Source organism: Conger conger, chromosome 9, assembly GCF_963514075.1.
Source record: "Conger conger chromosome 9, fConCon1.1, whole genome shotgun sequence".
Taxonomy (NCBI): domain Eukaryota; kingdom Metazoa; phylum Chordata; class Actinopteri; order Anguilliformes; family Congridae; genus Conger; species Conger conger.
Window position 1 is genome coordinate 24169855 of NC_083768.1, and position 13615 is coordinate 24183469.

The 13615-nt window shown below is 45.2% G+C and overlaps 1 protein-coding gene across 1 annotated transcript; it reads right to left on the reverse strand.

Annotated features, from left to right (window-relative positions):
- Positions 1 to 746: 746 nt before the first annotated feature.
- cap1 (CAP, adenylate cyclase-associated protein 1 (yeast)) lies at positions 747 to 11191 on the reverse strand. Its single transcript, XM_061254772.1, has 13 exons — positions 11039 to 11191; positions 6566 to 6673; positions 5958 to 6058; positions 5522 to 5599; positions 5226 to 5369; positions 4921 to 5006; positions 4383 to 4488; positions 4119 to 4296; positions 3571 to 3746; positions 3263 to 3386; positions 3085 to 3167; positions 2432 to 2575; positions 747 to 2078 (listed from the first exon to the last, which is right to left on the reverse strand). The coding sequence occupies exons 2-13, from the start codon at positions 6669 to 6671 to the stop codon at positions 1995 to 1997; spliced, it is 1410 nt and encodes a 469-aa protein (XP_061110756.1). The 5' UTR covers positions 6672 to 6673; positions 11039 to 11191; the 3' UTR covers positions 747 to 1994.
- Between the last annotated feature and the right edge of the window lie 2424 nt (positions 11192 to 13615).

Consider the following 13615-nt stretch of genomic DNA (forward strand, 5'->3'; position numbering starts at 1 on the left):
TTGAAAATTAAAGCTGAAGTTTTTTTTTCCCCCCTCAGTTTCTGGGAGTGTGTTGCCATCTGACACACCTCGATTGGGCCAGAGAGGCCCAATAGAACTTCCTCCATAGGCAGCTGCAGTGTCGTCTGTCCTGGATGTTATTGTTCTGCTCCAGTTAAATTGGTTAACCCCTTCCCCGCCAATTATTTTGGAAAAAACCTGTCATTTTCAGACGATTAAAAAAAAATCATATTTAATATAGTATTTTTTATGCTGATTATGAAAAAGTAACTTGTATTTCATTTTTTTCCCATTTTTGTGGTTGAAATTTTATTTTGAAAATAAAAGTGTTTAGACGTGTTTACTTGTCCGTGACTGAAAAAAACACATTCGGTAAAAACGTTTATCGTCTCTGCCGGGGAAGGGGTTAAATCTCACAGCCATGTTAACAAGTGGTCCACATCCCCGGTGTACTGACTGCCTTGCAGTTTATTTCTTGGGAATAAACAAATATTTGAAAATACACTTGAGATTTTGTGCAAAAGTAGTTATGTGACAATCACATCTCTGCTTTTTCATATGCTTTTCAATTACCAATATAATTTTGCTGCTATGACACTGGTATGAAGAGAGATTTATGATGTTTAATATACATCATTTTGTGGTATCTTCCTTTTCATTTCTCCATAAAAGTTGCCTTAATTGTGATCCTTACATAATCCATTGCCGTTTTTCATTCGCAATACACATACTGATGACACCCAAGGTCAAGGAATTATTTTATTGTTTTAATATTTTTAATATTTTTATTTTTAAGATGTCTTCCTCCAGTACTCATACAGGATTTAAATTCTTGACCCAAAATGAGAGATTCGGAGGGGGGGGGGACGTCACACAAAGGGCCTGTAGAGTGGAGGTACAGGCCCGGACATAAAGGTTCACCACAGGGCACCAGGAACAGACAGACAGGAAGTTGCGGTCACACAAAGCAAGCTCTTATGGTCCATAGAACCGGTAAAGCAAGACAAGCAGGAGATAGACATTTTATCCACAATGCCATAAAGGCATGCTGCCTTCTGCACAGCTCCTTGCTTCCAGAAATCTCCCCTCACCAGCTTCTCACTTCTGACTGCCTGCATTTGCTTCCATGCGAGGATGAAAAGAAGAAAATCTTCAAAGCAGGCATGAATGGGAACTTAGATGGAAAGTGCCGTACGAGATGGAGAACAACTTTTGGTGTTTATTTTTATTTTTTTCTTCAGTGTTAATGATAAAAAAAGACAACAGTGTTCCTGCACATAACTCGTTATTTTCTCTAATTAGTTTTAAATGAGGATGAGGACACCAATTCTGTCATTAATTCTATAACTATTATCATCATCGTCACCTTGAAATGATAGTATCAATGACTGCAGAAAGTTGTATATGTGCTTTACAGCTGAATTGCATATATGGTACAGAAACCACCTTGACACCCCCTATACACCTGCCCACCCCCCCCCACCACCACCCCCGACCAGAACAAGGAAACAAGAATCAGACATAAAGGATCCTCCCATGAGGCTACAGGAATCAGCGCAACATAACCCAATTGCTTGAGGAGGCAAAAAATGGAAGAGAAAAGCAGACAAAACCATACTTTTTTTGTGATTTGGCCGTTTCTGAATTGCTCACCATCTTCCTAAATTGGCTGGAATGTTTAAACTAAAGTATAATGCCTCACTGGGCATTGGCAAAAAAATGAAATAAAATATAAAAATCATTTAATGAACCCATCTCCCCAGCATCCACTGATAAAGCCCTGTGTACCGAATGGATTTAAGTCGCTCCCCTGCAATTGGCTGTAGGATTGCTCCAGATAAAGCAAGCAGTCCTCATTGGCAAAAAGGAAGGTGGGGGCTGCAGCTGTAACTGGATGATAGGGAATGTGCGAGAGGTTGGCATCTCAGTCTACTTTGTGATTGGTTGGTTAGTCAGGATGGCATTTGCAAAGGGGGCGGTCTCTGTGGGCTGCTCTATCCTGCAATCTCAGTTGCTGTGGTGACCAGCTTCTTGCCATCCCACACGGTTTTGAACTGCTCTGGTACAGGAATCTCACTCTGGGGGGAAAAAAAGAGGGGAGAAGGTGCATCATTTCATTTGCCAAAATGAACTCATGAATAGCTCCTCCTCCTGCTTTCAACTTCCTTTCAAACAATCACTGTGCCACTTTAATTCCACCAGACCTCTTTAACGCCAGAGAAACAGCCGTTCTCTAAAGCCCCCTTTCCCATCAATTCCTATACATCAATATGGATAGCAGCGGATTGGCCATCAGCAACCGGTTACAACCAAATAAGTTTTCCGCTATAATGGTTTTTGGAAGTTTTGCCATACCCATCACCCTGTAACTCTACCCCATTGACATCCACACAGTGACCTTCGTTTTGCCAGCCCCCGCCCCAGAACTTACGAATTCCCCATCCTCGCCCGGCACCAGCACGTTCATCTCAGAGCTCTTGGCACTGATGATCTCACACGCAAGTGAGCACGTGCTCAGGTAGACATGGCAACCGTCAGTCTTGTTGATGGAGATGGTAGGCACCTTGCCCATTACCTTACACAGGAAAAGACAGACATTAACACGCACACACGCAGTAAATGAGAGATCAGCAGGCCAAACCCCCCCAAAGTATGCCCGTTTTACTCGATATCACAATCATTACAGAATGGCACAATTGCACAAGAGCCTTTCTACTTTAAAGGCATACTACATGCAGGATTTCTTTTTTTGCCTTGCTGTGGTCTTCAATAAAAATGTCTCCTCTGTCTTCCACCACTGCACTGCTTGCTGCAAACGCTCCTACAGGCTCTGTAGCAGCAGCCACCCCTCCACACACCGAGTGCCACACCCGCATTTTAGAATAAGAAATACAGGTAAAGGAGCACAAATTTCACCACGGTCCACAAAGACGGATTTCCAGTGCATTATACATATGCCATGATTTGGTTATTTTATCATATTTTCAAGGTAAAAATCCTGCATAGTATGCTTTTAAGGCAGATGCCCACGAGTGCTCTGCTGCACTGGACCGATGCCCGGAGCGCTTTTAGACACTGACGCACCTGGATCTTGACATCCCTGCAGTTGATCACTTCCACGATCCCGACGACGTCGTCGAACACCAGGCCGAGCTTCTTACAGTTGTCTGAGAGAGAAGGCAGACAGCAGACGTGAATGAGACGCCCGTCACCTTCAGCGCCAAGCGTGCAGACGCCGAGCGTCCTCCGGGAAGCTGCGTACCGAGGGTGATGGAGTTGAGCTTGCCCTTGACCTGCAGGGTGCTCTTGTTGCACTTGTAGGCGTAGACGACCTGCTTCAGCTCCGTGTCGCTAATCATCAGCCCCTGAGCGCCCTCCTGGTTCTCCTACAGAGGAAGGAAGAAAAGAGGGGGGTTAAAAAGCGGTCGCCTGACAGAGAAATGGCCACAGACCCATTGGCCCACAGGATACTCAGCTCCGTACCCTTAACCCCGAGTCAGTCGTGAACCCAACAGACTTCTGTGCTCGTAGGTGTTCATAAGGTGTCGGCAGACACGTCTGCTCACTCACCACTCTCCACTTCTTGCCGTCGAGTGCCAGCATAGGGGGGTGAGCGCAGGCAGGGGCGGCGGCAGCCGGGGCCGGACGGGACGAGGTGAAGGGCTTCGGCCCTGAACGCACGACACCCTGGGGCTTCAGAGCTGGGTTCTTATGGGTCTTCTGGTCATCACCCACGTGCTTCAGCCCTGGTTCATTGGGAGTAGAACTGGAGTTACATACTGGTGCTTCTCAATGGACCTTCTGAATGTTTGGATGCTCAATGTTTTAATGTGGGATGAAAGGCGTTACAGGTATCTGATAGTTGCATCAGGTGATTTTTTATTTATTTTATTTTATTTTTACATTTGAAATGCAAGGTAAATAGAAACATCAGTATGAGTATGTTCCTCAGTAAGCCCTGCTTTTGTTTGCAGACATAGTCAACAATTCTGAGCATTTTGGCTGTGGACATTTCTGCTCTTCGCTTCACAATTTAAATGGCAATCTCTGACAGGCAAGCATACCGTAACGTCATTCATCGGCGAGTACAGTCTCAACGAGCAGTACTTGGCACTCACCCTTGGTGATATCAGCGCCCTTGTTGAGGGAAGCGAATAGTAAGTTACGGGAGACGTCGTCTCCGGCAGATGAAGCCGGGCAAGTGGGCGGGGGCGGCCCGGGTGGTGGTGGGGGGGGAGCTCCACCAACAGCAGGCGGACGAGGAGCGCCTGCAGAGGCGGCGCACGCAACCGGACCCTAAAAGGGAGTAAACGGTGTTCCCAGACTGTGAGGACAGCAGAGCTCCAGACACAAGCAGGTGGTCAGAGTGCCAGGGTACTCACGGTCTTGCTCCAGACGACGCCTGTGGTGTGGTGCTGCTTGATGTAACCCTGAAGCTCGTTCCAGATGGACAGGTAGGCCCTCACCCAGTCCACGTGCTTCTTGTCCCTAACAGACAGGACAGGACAAGCTCACTCCACTTTGCCGCCTAGTCTAACACTTTTGGATCAGTGTCAAATAACGGTAATGTGCATTTTGTTAAGTGTATTCTTCTGCGGAGTTCATACTCCAATGTGATCTAAATTTAAGCCTGCAGCCTTAGGACCAAGCAAACAAATGGATTTAATTAACAGAACTCTCTGAACCACCTTCCATGTAATTGGTAGGGCAACCAAATTAATATATTAATAAAATGGGTTGTAATGTATTCAATGTATGTTTATGTATGTGTGTGTGTATATATGGCCATGACCATACTGGACAGAGGGAAAGTGGGGTGGGAAGGAGAGGGGACAAAGAGTGCGTCTGTACACAACAGAAAGAGAGAGAAAAAGAGAGAGGAAGAGAGCGAGAGAAGCAACTTTGGTTGCTGGTACTTACTTTTCCTTGTAATCCTTGAGAACACGATTGGTATAGAACGTGGCAGCATCCTGCATTTCCTTCACAAAGGGGCCTGGCTTTGGAGCCTGACAGAGATGGAGACACCATCACACAACACGTTCTCCACAGAGAGGAGCAGGTAGAGAGAGAGAGAGAGAGATCGAGAAAGAGACCGAGTTGCTCAGTCTCACACAGAAAGAGGCAGGAGGACAGGTAGGCAAACAAAAACAGAGATGACAGGTACAACACAAAACAAACACCAACATGGTCTCCATGGCAACAATTATGCAGCCTTTATTTCTTACCACGGCAACCCAGCCAAGGGCAGGGACACTTTCGCTGATGGCAGACAGGTGGTTGAAGAGTGGGGAGGAGCGGTTCTTCTCGCGGAAATCCTGGACCTCCTGGATAATCACGGACACAGGAGACAGCACCGACTGCAGCACGGCCTAGAGGTGGGAGGACAGAGAGCTGGCAAAATGCACACCCAACCAAGTCCAGCAGCTCGCGTCTAAACTCATTACGTATTTCCAAACTAATCATCCTTTTGTAATGGAGGCCTAACAGAAATTCTAGAAGGAAGACTGTGGATTGGACGTACATCCGAAGGCTTCTGGGAGCCTGAGGCCGTGGCCAGGAACTGCCTCTGACAGGTGAAAGCTTTCTTCATCATCTCAGCCTGAGAGAGAGAAGCACACACCAGAGAGAGGACATTGTCATTTATTGAGCATATTCATCTGACCGGACCAGGGGTGTCCAATCTTGTCCAAAATGGACGTGGGTGTACGTTTTTGTTTTAGCCCAGCACCAAGACAGCAGATTCTTCTATCGAGGTCTTGGGTAAAGACAAACTTAGTTATTGAATTAGTTATTTCGAATCAGGCTTCTTGGCGCTGGGCTAAAACAAAAACCTGCACACAGACCGGCCATTTTCAGACAAGATCGCACACCTCTGCCTCAGACCACTCCAAACTTGGGTGACATGCAGAAATGGGAATCCAGGAGACAACACCACAGCCAGCGTGAGACATGCTTACATGTTTCTGAACATCACCCCCGATCTGCCCACTGAGCGACAGGTACTGCCCTACAGGTCCAGAGATCAGGGCATCATAGGCCTCCACATACGCAGATACGCCTGTGGGGAAAAGGGGGTGTTCATTGTTATATCTAGTATCCACAAGAAGGGTTACGGTGAAATCACATTCATTACACATTAATTTAGCAGACGCTATGATCTGGAGGGACTTGCAAAGTCGGGAGAAATTTACAGTACGTCACACCCAACATTGCTAGACCAAGGAGTAAAGACACACTGATGGACGAGTGCAATTTAACTGTGCTAAACAAGAACCAAACTACTCATTCTGAACACAAACATACTACATCCATAACAAGCTCTAATGAAAGAAACAAAACCAAGAAAAAATAAAATAAAACTTCTAAAATACAGCGTTGAAAACTTAAGTAGCTGATAATGCAACGGTTTACAATTCTCACAAATTAAATATCCTTCCAGAATCAATTCATAAAGGCAACACCATTTTTGATGAGGTTCCCCACCTAAACATGGCCGTTCTTGAGGTGCTCAAATTTACTGCACGTGTCATTTCGAGTGGACTAAATAACAAATGATTGGCGGTACCTTGAGGGCTTCCCCCAGCGGGGCCGCCGCCGCTGCCCCCGGCAACGGACTCCAGGCGTCCCACGGCCACCTCCAAACGCTGCACCAAACTCGCCAGCTCAGCCATAACTGGGGAGAGGGAGAGGGGTCCAAGTGAATATTACCCGATCTGTGGAAACTGGAGTTAATGTTGACAATATCGTTCCAGAAAACCTACGCGGCAGATAAATCCTTCATGAATAAAACATTGACACAAGCAGTCAAAATTGTGGGGTCTGCGCACATTACCGGTCGAACAGTGGCCACAGATGGCATGAAAGCTAGAGGCTCACAAATCTGGCATAGGCTGAAAAGTACAGACCTCAGCACTAGTACAGAGAGCTACAACGTATGAGCTGCAAGCTACGCAAAATCTGCAATGTCAGGGATAGCCTGTAAAATCTGCAATGTCAGAGATGGTGGGGGTGGGTGTGTTTAGAGAGTCATTCAGGTGTGCAGTCAGCACAGAACCAGAAATGAACTTCAACTGCAGCTAGAGCCTTGTGCGCACAGGACATCCCCCTGCCTGTTATTATCCTGGTCTTTATTAGCAACTCTTTTCTAATCCCCAACTGATTTATTCTCAGTTTGAAATTCCCAATCGCTGCTGCAAACCTGTCCCATTGCAGAAGAACCCCGCTTCAGCTCAGGAGAGTGCAGTACTGCACCCAGCCACCAGGGGTCACGGCTGCCCTGTGAGGGAGGGATTCGCAAATCAGGGTTCCCCCTGGCCTTCGATCTGCCCGTCCCAGCTGTGCGTGAAGATAAGCCCTCCAGCGCAATGACTCTGCAGCCAAGCCGGCGGGCCCCACAATGAAGAAACAACAGGTAGCACAGACAAACTTCAGAGTATACACACCCAAGATTTAAGGAGGATGGCATGTCTTTAGGAAGAGTCTACAAATGCTACAGAGCAATCCAAACAGGGAGAGACAAAGAGGGAATCAATTTAAATCAATTTAAATGTAGAAGGGAGCCGGATGGCAGCAGGATGTGGTTAGTGGCACTCGTCAGGCAACTCATTCCACCACCAGGGGGCCCACTTGTGCACAGCCACAACTTCTGTTCTCCACCACTGCTGCACTCCTGCTCCTGGAGAGCTGCCTATCACCCAGTTTGTCTCCTGCATTTCCCTCTCCCGTCCCAAGGGAAATGGGGAAGGGGTGGGGTCAGATGTGGAACAAAATAATAACGGAATGGTGAACAAAATAATAATAATAATAATAATAAATGTTTAAGGAAACTCAGGTCCCAGAAAATGGCCAAATTCCTCCAGTTGCTGGTTATATTAATTGGGACTACAAACTGAACCTACTGAAGATGGGGAAAACAATCTGGGCCAGTTTGTTAGACAGATCTAACCTAGCGCTCGACTAAATTCAATTCTCCATACAAACCCACTTTTAGTCCAGGACTAAGCGTAATCTGTGTCTGTGAAAGTAGCCGTCTAACCCAAGGCCCCTGCCTCCAGCCTCCAGTCTCATCTTCACCCATCTCCCTTCACTCCACTGTATCTTCCCTGTCAAACGTCAACAGGCATCACACCGTCACCTCAAGGCTAGGACTGGAACTGGAGAAACGCTGCCCTGCTGCAGCTCTTCACACGCACCCATCAAATGCTACTGAACAGCAGGGTGCCATTTCTGAACCAATAAGGACCTGGCCGAGTTGCAGCATTTAAGTGACTGTAAAGGTAAATCTGTGAATGCCATAATTTTGGTATGTACTAAGCATCAGAAATGTAGAGAAATCAAATGCATTGCAAAATCTACTTATGTATTCAAATGCATTGCAATATCAACGTATCAGTATAAACATTTCCATCTATTCCTATGTGGGGACTGAAGTTCAATGTATTCTTACTTAGACTCTGAGCTATTGGGTAAGGATCTCAGATGACATCACAAATTCCCTGACCTAATGGCCAATAAATGTGTAGTCTCATTGCACATCTCCTCCCATTGTTTCATGAGATTTGTATATAGATTTGTAGCAAGAGCTATGTGGCGGCATGGTAGTGCAGTGGATAATAATAGTTGTCTTTCTGTGTGGAGTGTCTCAGCTCTCAATCCCTCGTATCAATCCCACCTTATCCCTCTCCCAGCCTCCCTCCTTCTCCAATGAAATTTACTTATGTGATACATTTTAGGCGGGGTCAAGGAGGGAGGTGGGGTGGTGAGGCAATCCAGACTCCAGACCACACCTATGCAATCCTGACACACAGGATTGTCTGAATTGGTAGGAGTTGTATTATAGTTATTTACATTACTCTGAATAGACATTAGGTGGATATGTAGTGCATACACCACTCTGTGATAATATTGGGTATATTTTCCAGAAACAATTCAGCTTCAGTGCAAAGGAAACAACACCATCTCATCCTGGATTCAATCCCATTAGTGAAATATTGCTGGTCTTTCACAGGCATTACTCAAGAGCAAGAGCACCACTGATCCCTTGAGGCTTATACCATCTGGATGGGCATATAGTGCTTAATGACACTGATGCACTCATATGATATACAGATCACTGGACCAGTGAAGCACTTGATTCAAATGGCCACTCCTGAAAAAGTACTGGAATCATCCAATGCACACACTGCATTATCAAAAAAAGGCCACTGTGCTGATTGAGCAGACTGAGGAACCACCGTTTTGCCAGAGGACAGAATACGTCCCTCGGGGCAGATGTTGCGCAACAGAAGTAGAAACCAGACACCTGAAAAGCACTCCCTCACAGGTACTCACATGAGCACTGACTAAGCTCCACCCAGGTACACCTGGTTCAGACTAACCTTCCCTAAAGGAAAAGCTGGAATCATTTGTGTCAAGCAGTCGGACCTGCATCCAGTCTTTACTGGGCAATAAAACGTTTAGCTTTTTTTTCCCCCTCTTGTAATTTTTATATTTTTAACCTGCTCTGAAACTATTCAAACTGTAAGTTGAGAAACAATGGTGAAATATTACATGGTTAAATATTTCTGCAAAATCAATCGACTCTTCTGTCACACTGCTTAATGCCCAAAGATTCCCTGCAAACCTGTTGCGTAACGAGGCATGTTCCAACAACTACACCTGTGGGCGGTACCTTGATCCTTTAAAGTCCTGTAGTTATGTAGGTAACGTACTCTCAATTGAACAGCTTTTAAACCTGATCCATTTTGGCTCTTGAGGCCCACTTTTGCCTACCCTTGACCTAAATGCATGCGCTATGATTCCCCAGCACTGTGAAGACCGGGGACGAGGGCAGTTTTCATTCACAATTCTCCTGACCCTGATGTATAACGCGAACTAACCAGATACTTCAAACAAATCATGACAGATTAAGGCAATAGATTACGCAATCCAACACTGATCTGACGTCTCCCACACCTGGAGGTGTCTCTTTTCTACAGCTTTGCAGCCAATAAAGCTTGGAGGGCGTCCAACGATCTGCTATGACTGCCAGTTCGTGCAGCTCGTTGTCCGTTTCACTTTACCAAACGCCAAAAGCAAGAAAATGCAAGAAGACCCTCAACGTTGGTTCCCTGGTAACAAATTCCCTGGTAATACCAAATTCAGTTTGAAAAACGCAACATTGACACCTGACACACCCCAAAAATGCCGGCAGGAATGGCTGTACCCGTCAAATCACTTCGTTTGAATGTTTAGTTCCCGTTAATATATGATCCTATCCAGCTACACAAGCTCAAATGAGGTGTTAGCCAATCACGTCGTCTGGGCGAGAAGTGGGTTACGCGGCATTTCTGGTAAACCATCAGGGCTATCGCTGAATGCGCAGACCCGATGCATTTGGGCGCAGTCCGTTAAATCCAGACTTAATGCAGGTCATGTCTGCTGTAGTAGTGGTGAGAGAAATAGGCCAAGCGGCACTGGCTATACTGCGTCAAGACAGAACGTCGTTATGTTCCCTCAACAACAGGCTCTGATTTCGTCTGGCCAGATAATCTTTACAGGTGGGCCGTAATGGGATTTGAACTCGCCCGACGTAGCTCGCTAACGGTGCTCACGGCATACATTGCTTTCACAACTAGCTAAATTACTGAACATCACAACAAAAACAAATACCACGGAGACAAGTTCGAATAAACATGGTAAGAACCAACGATTTCGCCCCCTCTTCTCTGTCTCTCTCTATCTTTCAGGTATTTCCTGTATTTTCACGAATTCCCCCTCCCTCTCCCAACTAGTCTGCAAAATTAACCATGGAACTTTCCGTAGTGATTCCTGCGACGCGTCAGTGACTGCAATGCATTCGGTGTGCATAATGTAGATATTTTAATGAAAGTGTATAGCTATTCAATCAAAGACCTGGACAATAAAATAGGAAGCTGCGAAATATGACATATTTAGCTAGCGAAATGGTGCATTACAATATGACACATTATGTGCATTATGGACCTCACTAGTGACGCATTACGTCCATAGCCCGACTCAAATAAGGTAAATACCTTACCTTCTCACTCAAATGAGCGCTGATTTTGGTTTTAATTTGTTTTCTTTCCGTGGGCGCCTGCTAGCTCAATCGGCTTGTTCCGTCTCGGTCTTCCTGTATCAGTAGAGAAGTTCCCAGCTGTCACCGCGCGCCGTTTCCGCCCTCCTCGCCCAGCAATTCCTTTCCCTTATAAGGAGAAGAGAGCGTGAACATAAGTAAAGAAAGAGAGAAACCTTCCGCTTATTTCCCCACCCTGAATTTCTTCACACTTCATCAATTATGTCTGACTATCCCCCACCTTTACATTTCTATATCTAGTATTTATTAGTTATCAATATGTGCACTTGCTTCTAACCGCAAATATCATGTAATACACTGGTGGTGATAACTAGTTAATGCCAATGTAAACCAACGGAGTTGGGAGCAGTAGAATTACTAGTAGGATTTTATTTTGAATACAACCACTATACAGTGAAGCAGGATGAGTACAAATCACATGTGTAGGCTATATCATGGAGCTGTGAGCTATATCATGGAGACACAGCTATGTCTGTGGCAAGTTTCAACATGCCTAAAATGAACAAAAATGTGCTAGAGTAAGTTCCAGAAACCACAGTCTTGACCACAGAAGATTACTTCCATACTGTTTCCAGGAAATTAATATTGAAAATCTTGCAAACACATGGATGATAATCTGGATCTTACTTCTTTTTTCATTTATCTTTTTTTGGAAGATTCTTTTCTCTCTGGTATCCCGTTTTCTTGTCTGAACATGTCCTTTCCTCCAGAGCCAAAGTGTATCAGGAGACGAGCACACACAGAAACACACACACACACACACACACACACACACACACACACACGTGCACACACACATACATACATAAATACATACATACACACACTGGGCCACATGCACGCAGGCACACACCAAATTAAGCTGCATGTATCTCGGCTTTGGTGTATGGGAATTGCTTGATGATTAAAACCCACAATCTCATTACTGATGTCTTCAGTGGCTTCAACCCTGGTGACACAGGACGTGATGATATGTACTTATAAACAGTTTCACATCTGGGAGCATCTTATGTTCACCTGGCGGTTGAGTAACACCCACACAAATTAGATTTGCCTGGGCAAATCACACAAGATGTTTGAGTCAGCACAGAGCCTGGTTTCAGTTTGACAGCGACCTCAGCAGTGGTGGCCTTCTGTCTTAATGAATGGGTGCTTCAAACAAAAGAAGAGCTAAATGTTTCATTGGTCCAAGGGGCTTCAGAATTCAGGTTGTTGCAACATTTTGGGGGGGGAATCATGCTGGCATGTCCAAGGTGTCATTGAACTCAATAGTGAGAATGGTCCTTCATGTCAAGCTTTGATGGTCAGGTTCTCTTCAAAATGAATACACTTTTCAACAGCTCTAGCTCCACACTAAGGTGTCATGGCCTGTAACGCTGCATTTGACGTAGCGAATGTCATGTGCCAAGCTGACAACCATGCTGCCATCTAGCGGTCCTTTGCAATTACTTCACATTTGACCTACTTCACTGTAGAGTTGTTCAATGCTTTAAAATATGTGAGCAGATGTACATGCAGTTATGAACCATCTGATCAATTAAGAATAGATATTCTGGAAAGTAATTTGAATGTAAATCTGAATTAAAACTTTGCATGAATCCAAGGCAATTTGACTATGTCCACACAGTTTATCCACTTGAGGCAGATGGCTCTGTTTTGGCACCATGCTAAAATCCAAGGACTCTATATGGCCTCATTCTAATCGATTTCAGGACATTCCAACCCATTAAATGTTCCTTCTAGGAGCTAGAAGTAGAAGTTTGGAATGCCCAAACTTTCCTTTGAGCAAGGAAACATCAGCGTGACATATAAATGATTGTCCTGTGGATCCACCTCTCCCAGTCCCCATCTTTCATGTGTGTAACTGACGTGGCTTCAAACTGACATATGAAGGAGCAAGGACTTTGCTTAATTCATGTTCTCAATTTCCCCATCTTCACCTCTTTTTCTAGCCTCTCGCAATGGGTGGAGTTAGGAGTAGGAAAAGGAGCAAGAAAACAAACAAACAGATGAAAACAACCAATGAGAATTTTTAAATTTTTTTGAGGATGTAGAGGTCATTCTCCCTCATGCTCTTGACAGGGGTCACAAGTTCACAAAAGGTAGCTAATCTTAGCCAGAACAGATGTTGGAACATAGGAGACCAGCCAAAACATAAAAAAACTGAAGAGAATAAAACTATGAAGCTGGTGAGTGTGGAGAGAAAGCAGTGCTTCTGGAAATCACACGAAGGTTCAAGAGTTATGTCATCCTAGAAATTATTGAGCAACACAACAATATTACGCATTTACAGCAGTCCGTCAAAATGAATAGCTAAAGCTTCTTCTATTGCCACAGACTTGTGTATCCTGAAGGTTTCGCTATGCTCAAATACGAGAGTGCACCAGCATAGTTCATAGAGCTGTCAGAAAAACTGAGATAATTTGTTGGAACAAACAGCAGCATGCAGACCGGCCCTCCTGGACCCCTGGATCAGGGATTTGTGTTTTGATGGCACTGCCGATTCCACTGCCGATTCCA

What these genes read in the sequence shown, in the direction of transcription:
- cap1 (XM_061254772.1), bottom strand. Translation starts at nt 6,671, where the DNA reads ATGGCTGAGCTGGCGAGTTTGGTGCAGCGTTTGGAGGTGGCCGTGGGA. An exon ending in CGCTGGGGGAAGCCCTCAAG is followed by an intron (nt 6,059 to 6,565) that starts GTACCGCCAATC and finishes TTTTCCCCACAG; the next exon opens with GCGTATCTGCGTATGTGGAG. An exon ending in GCTCCCAGAAGCCTTCGGAT is followed by an intron (nt 5,370 to 5,521) that starts GTACGTCCAATC and finishes TCCCACCTCTAG; the next exon opens with GCCGTGCTGCAGTCGGTGCT.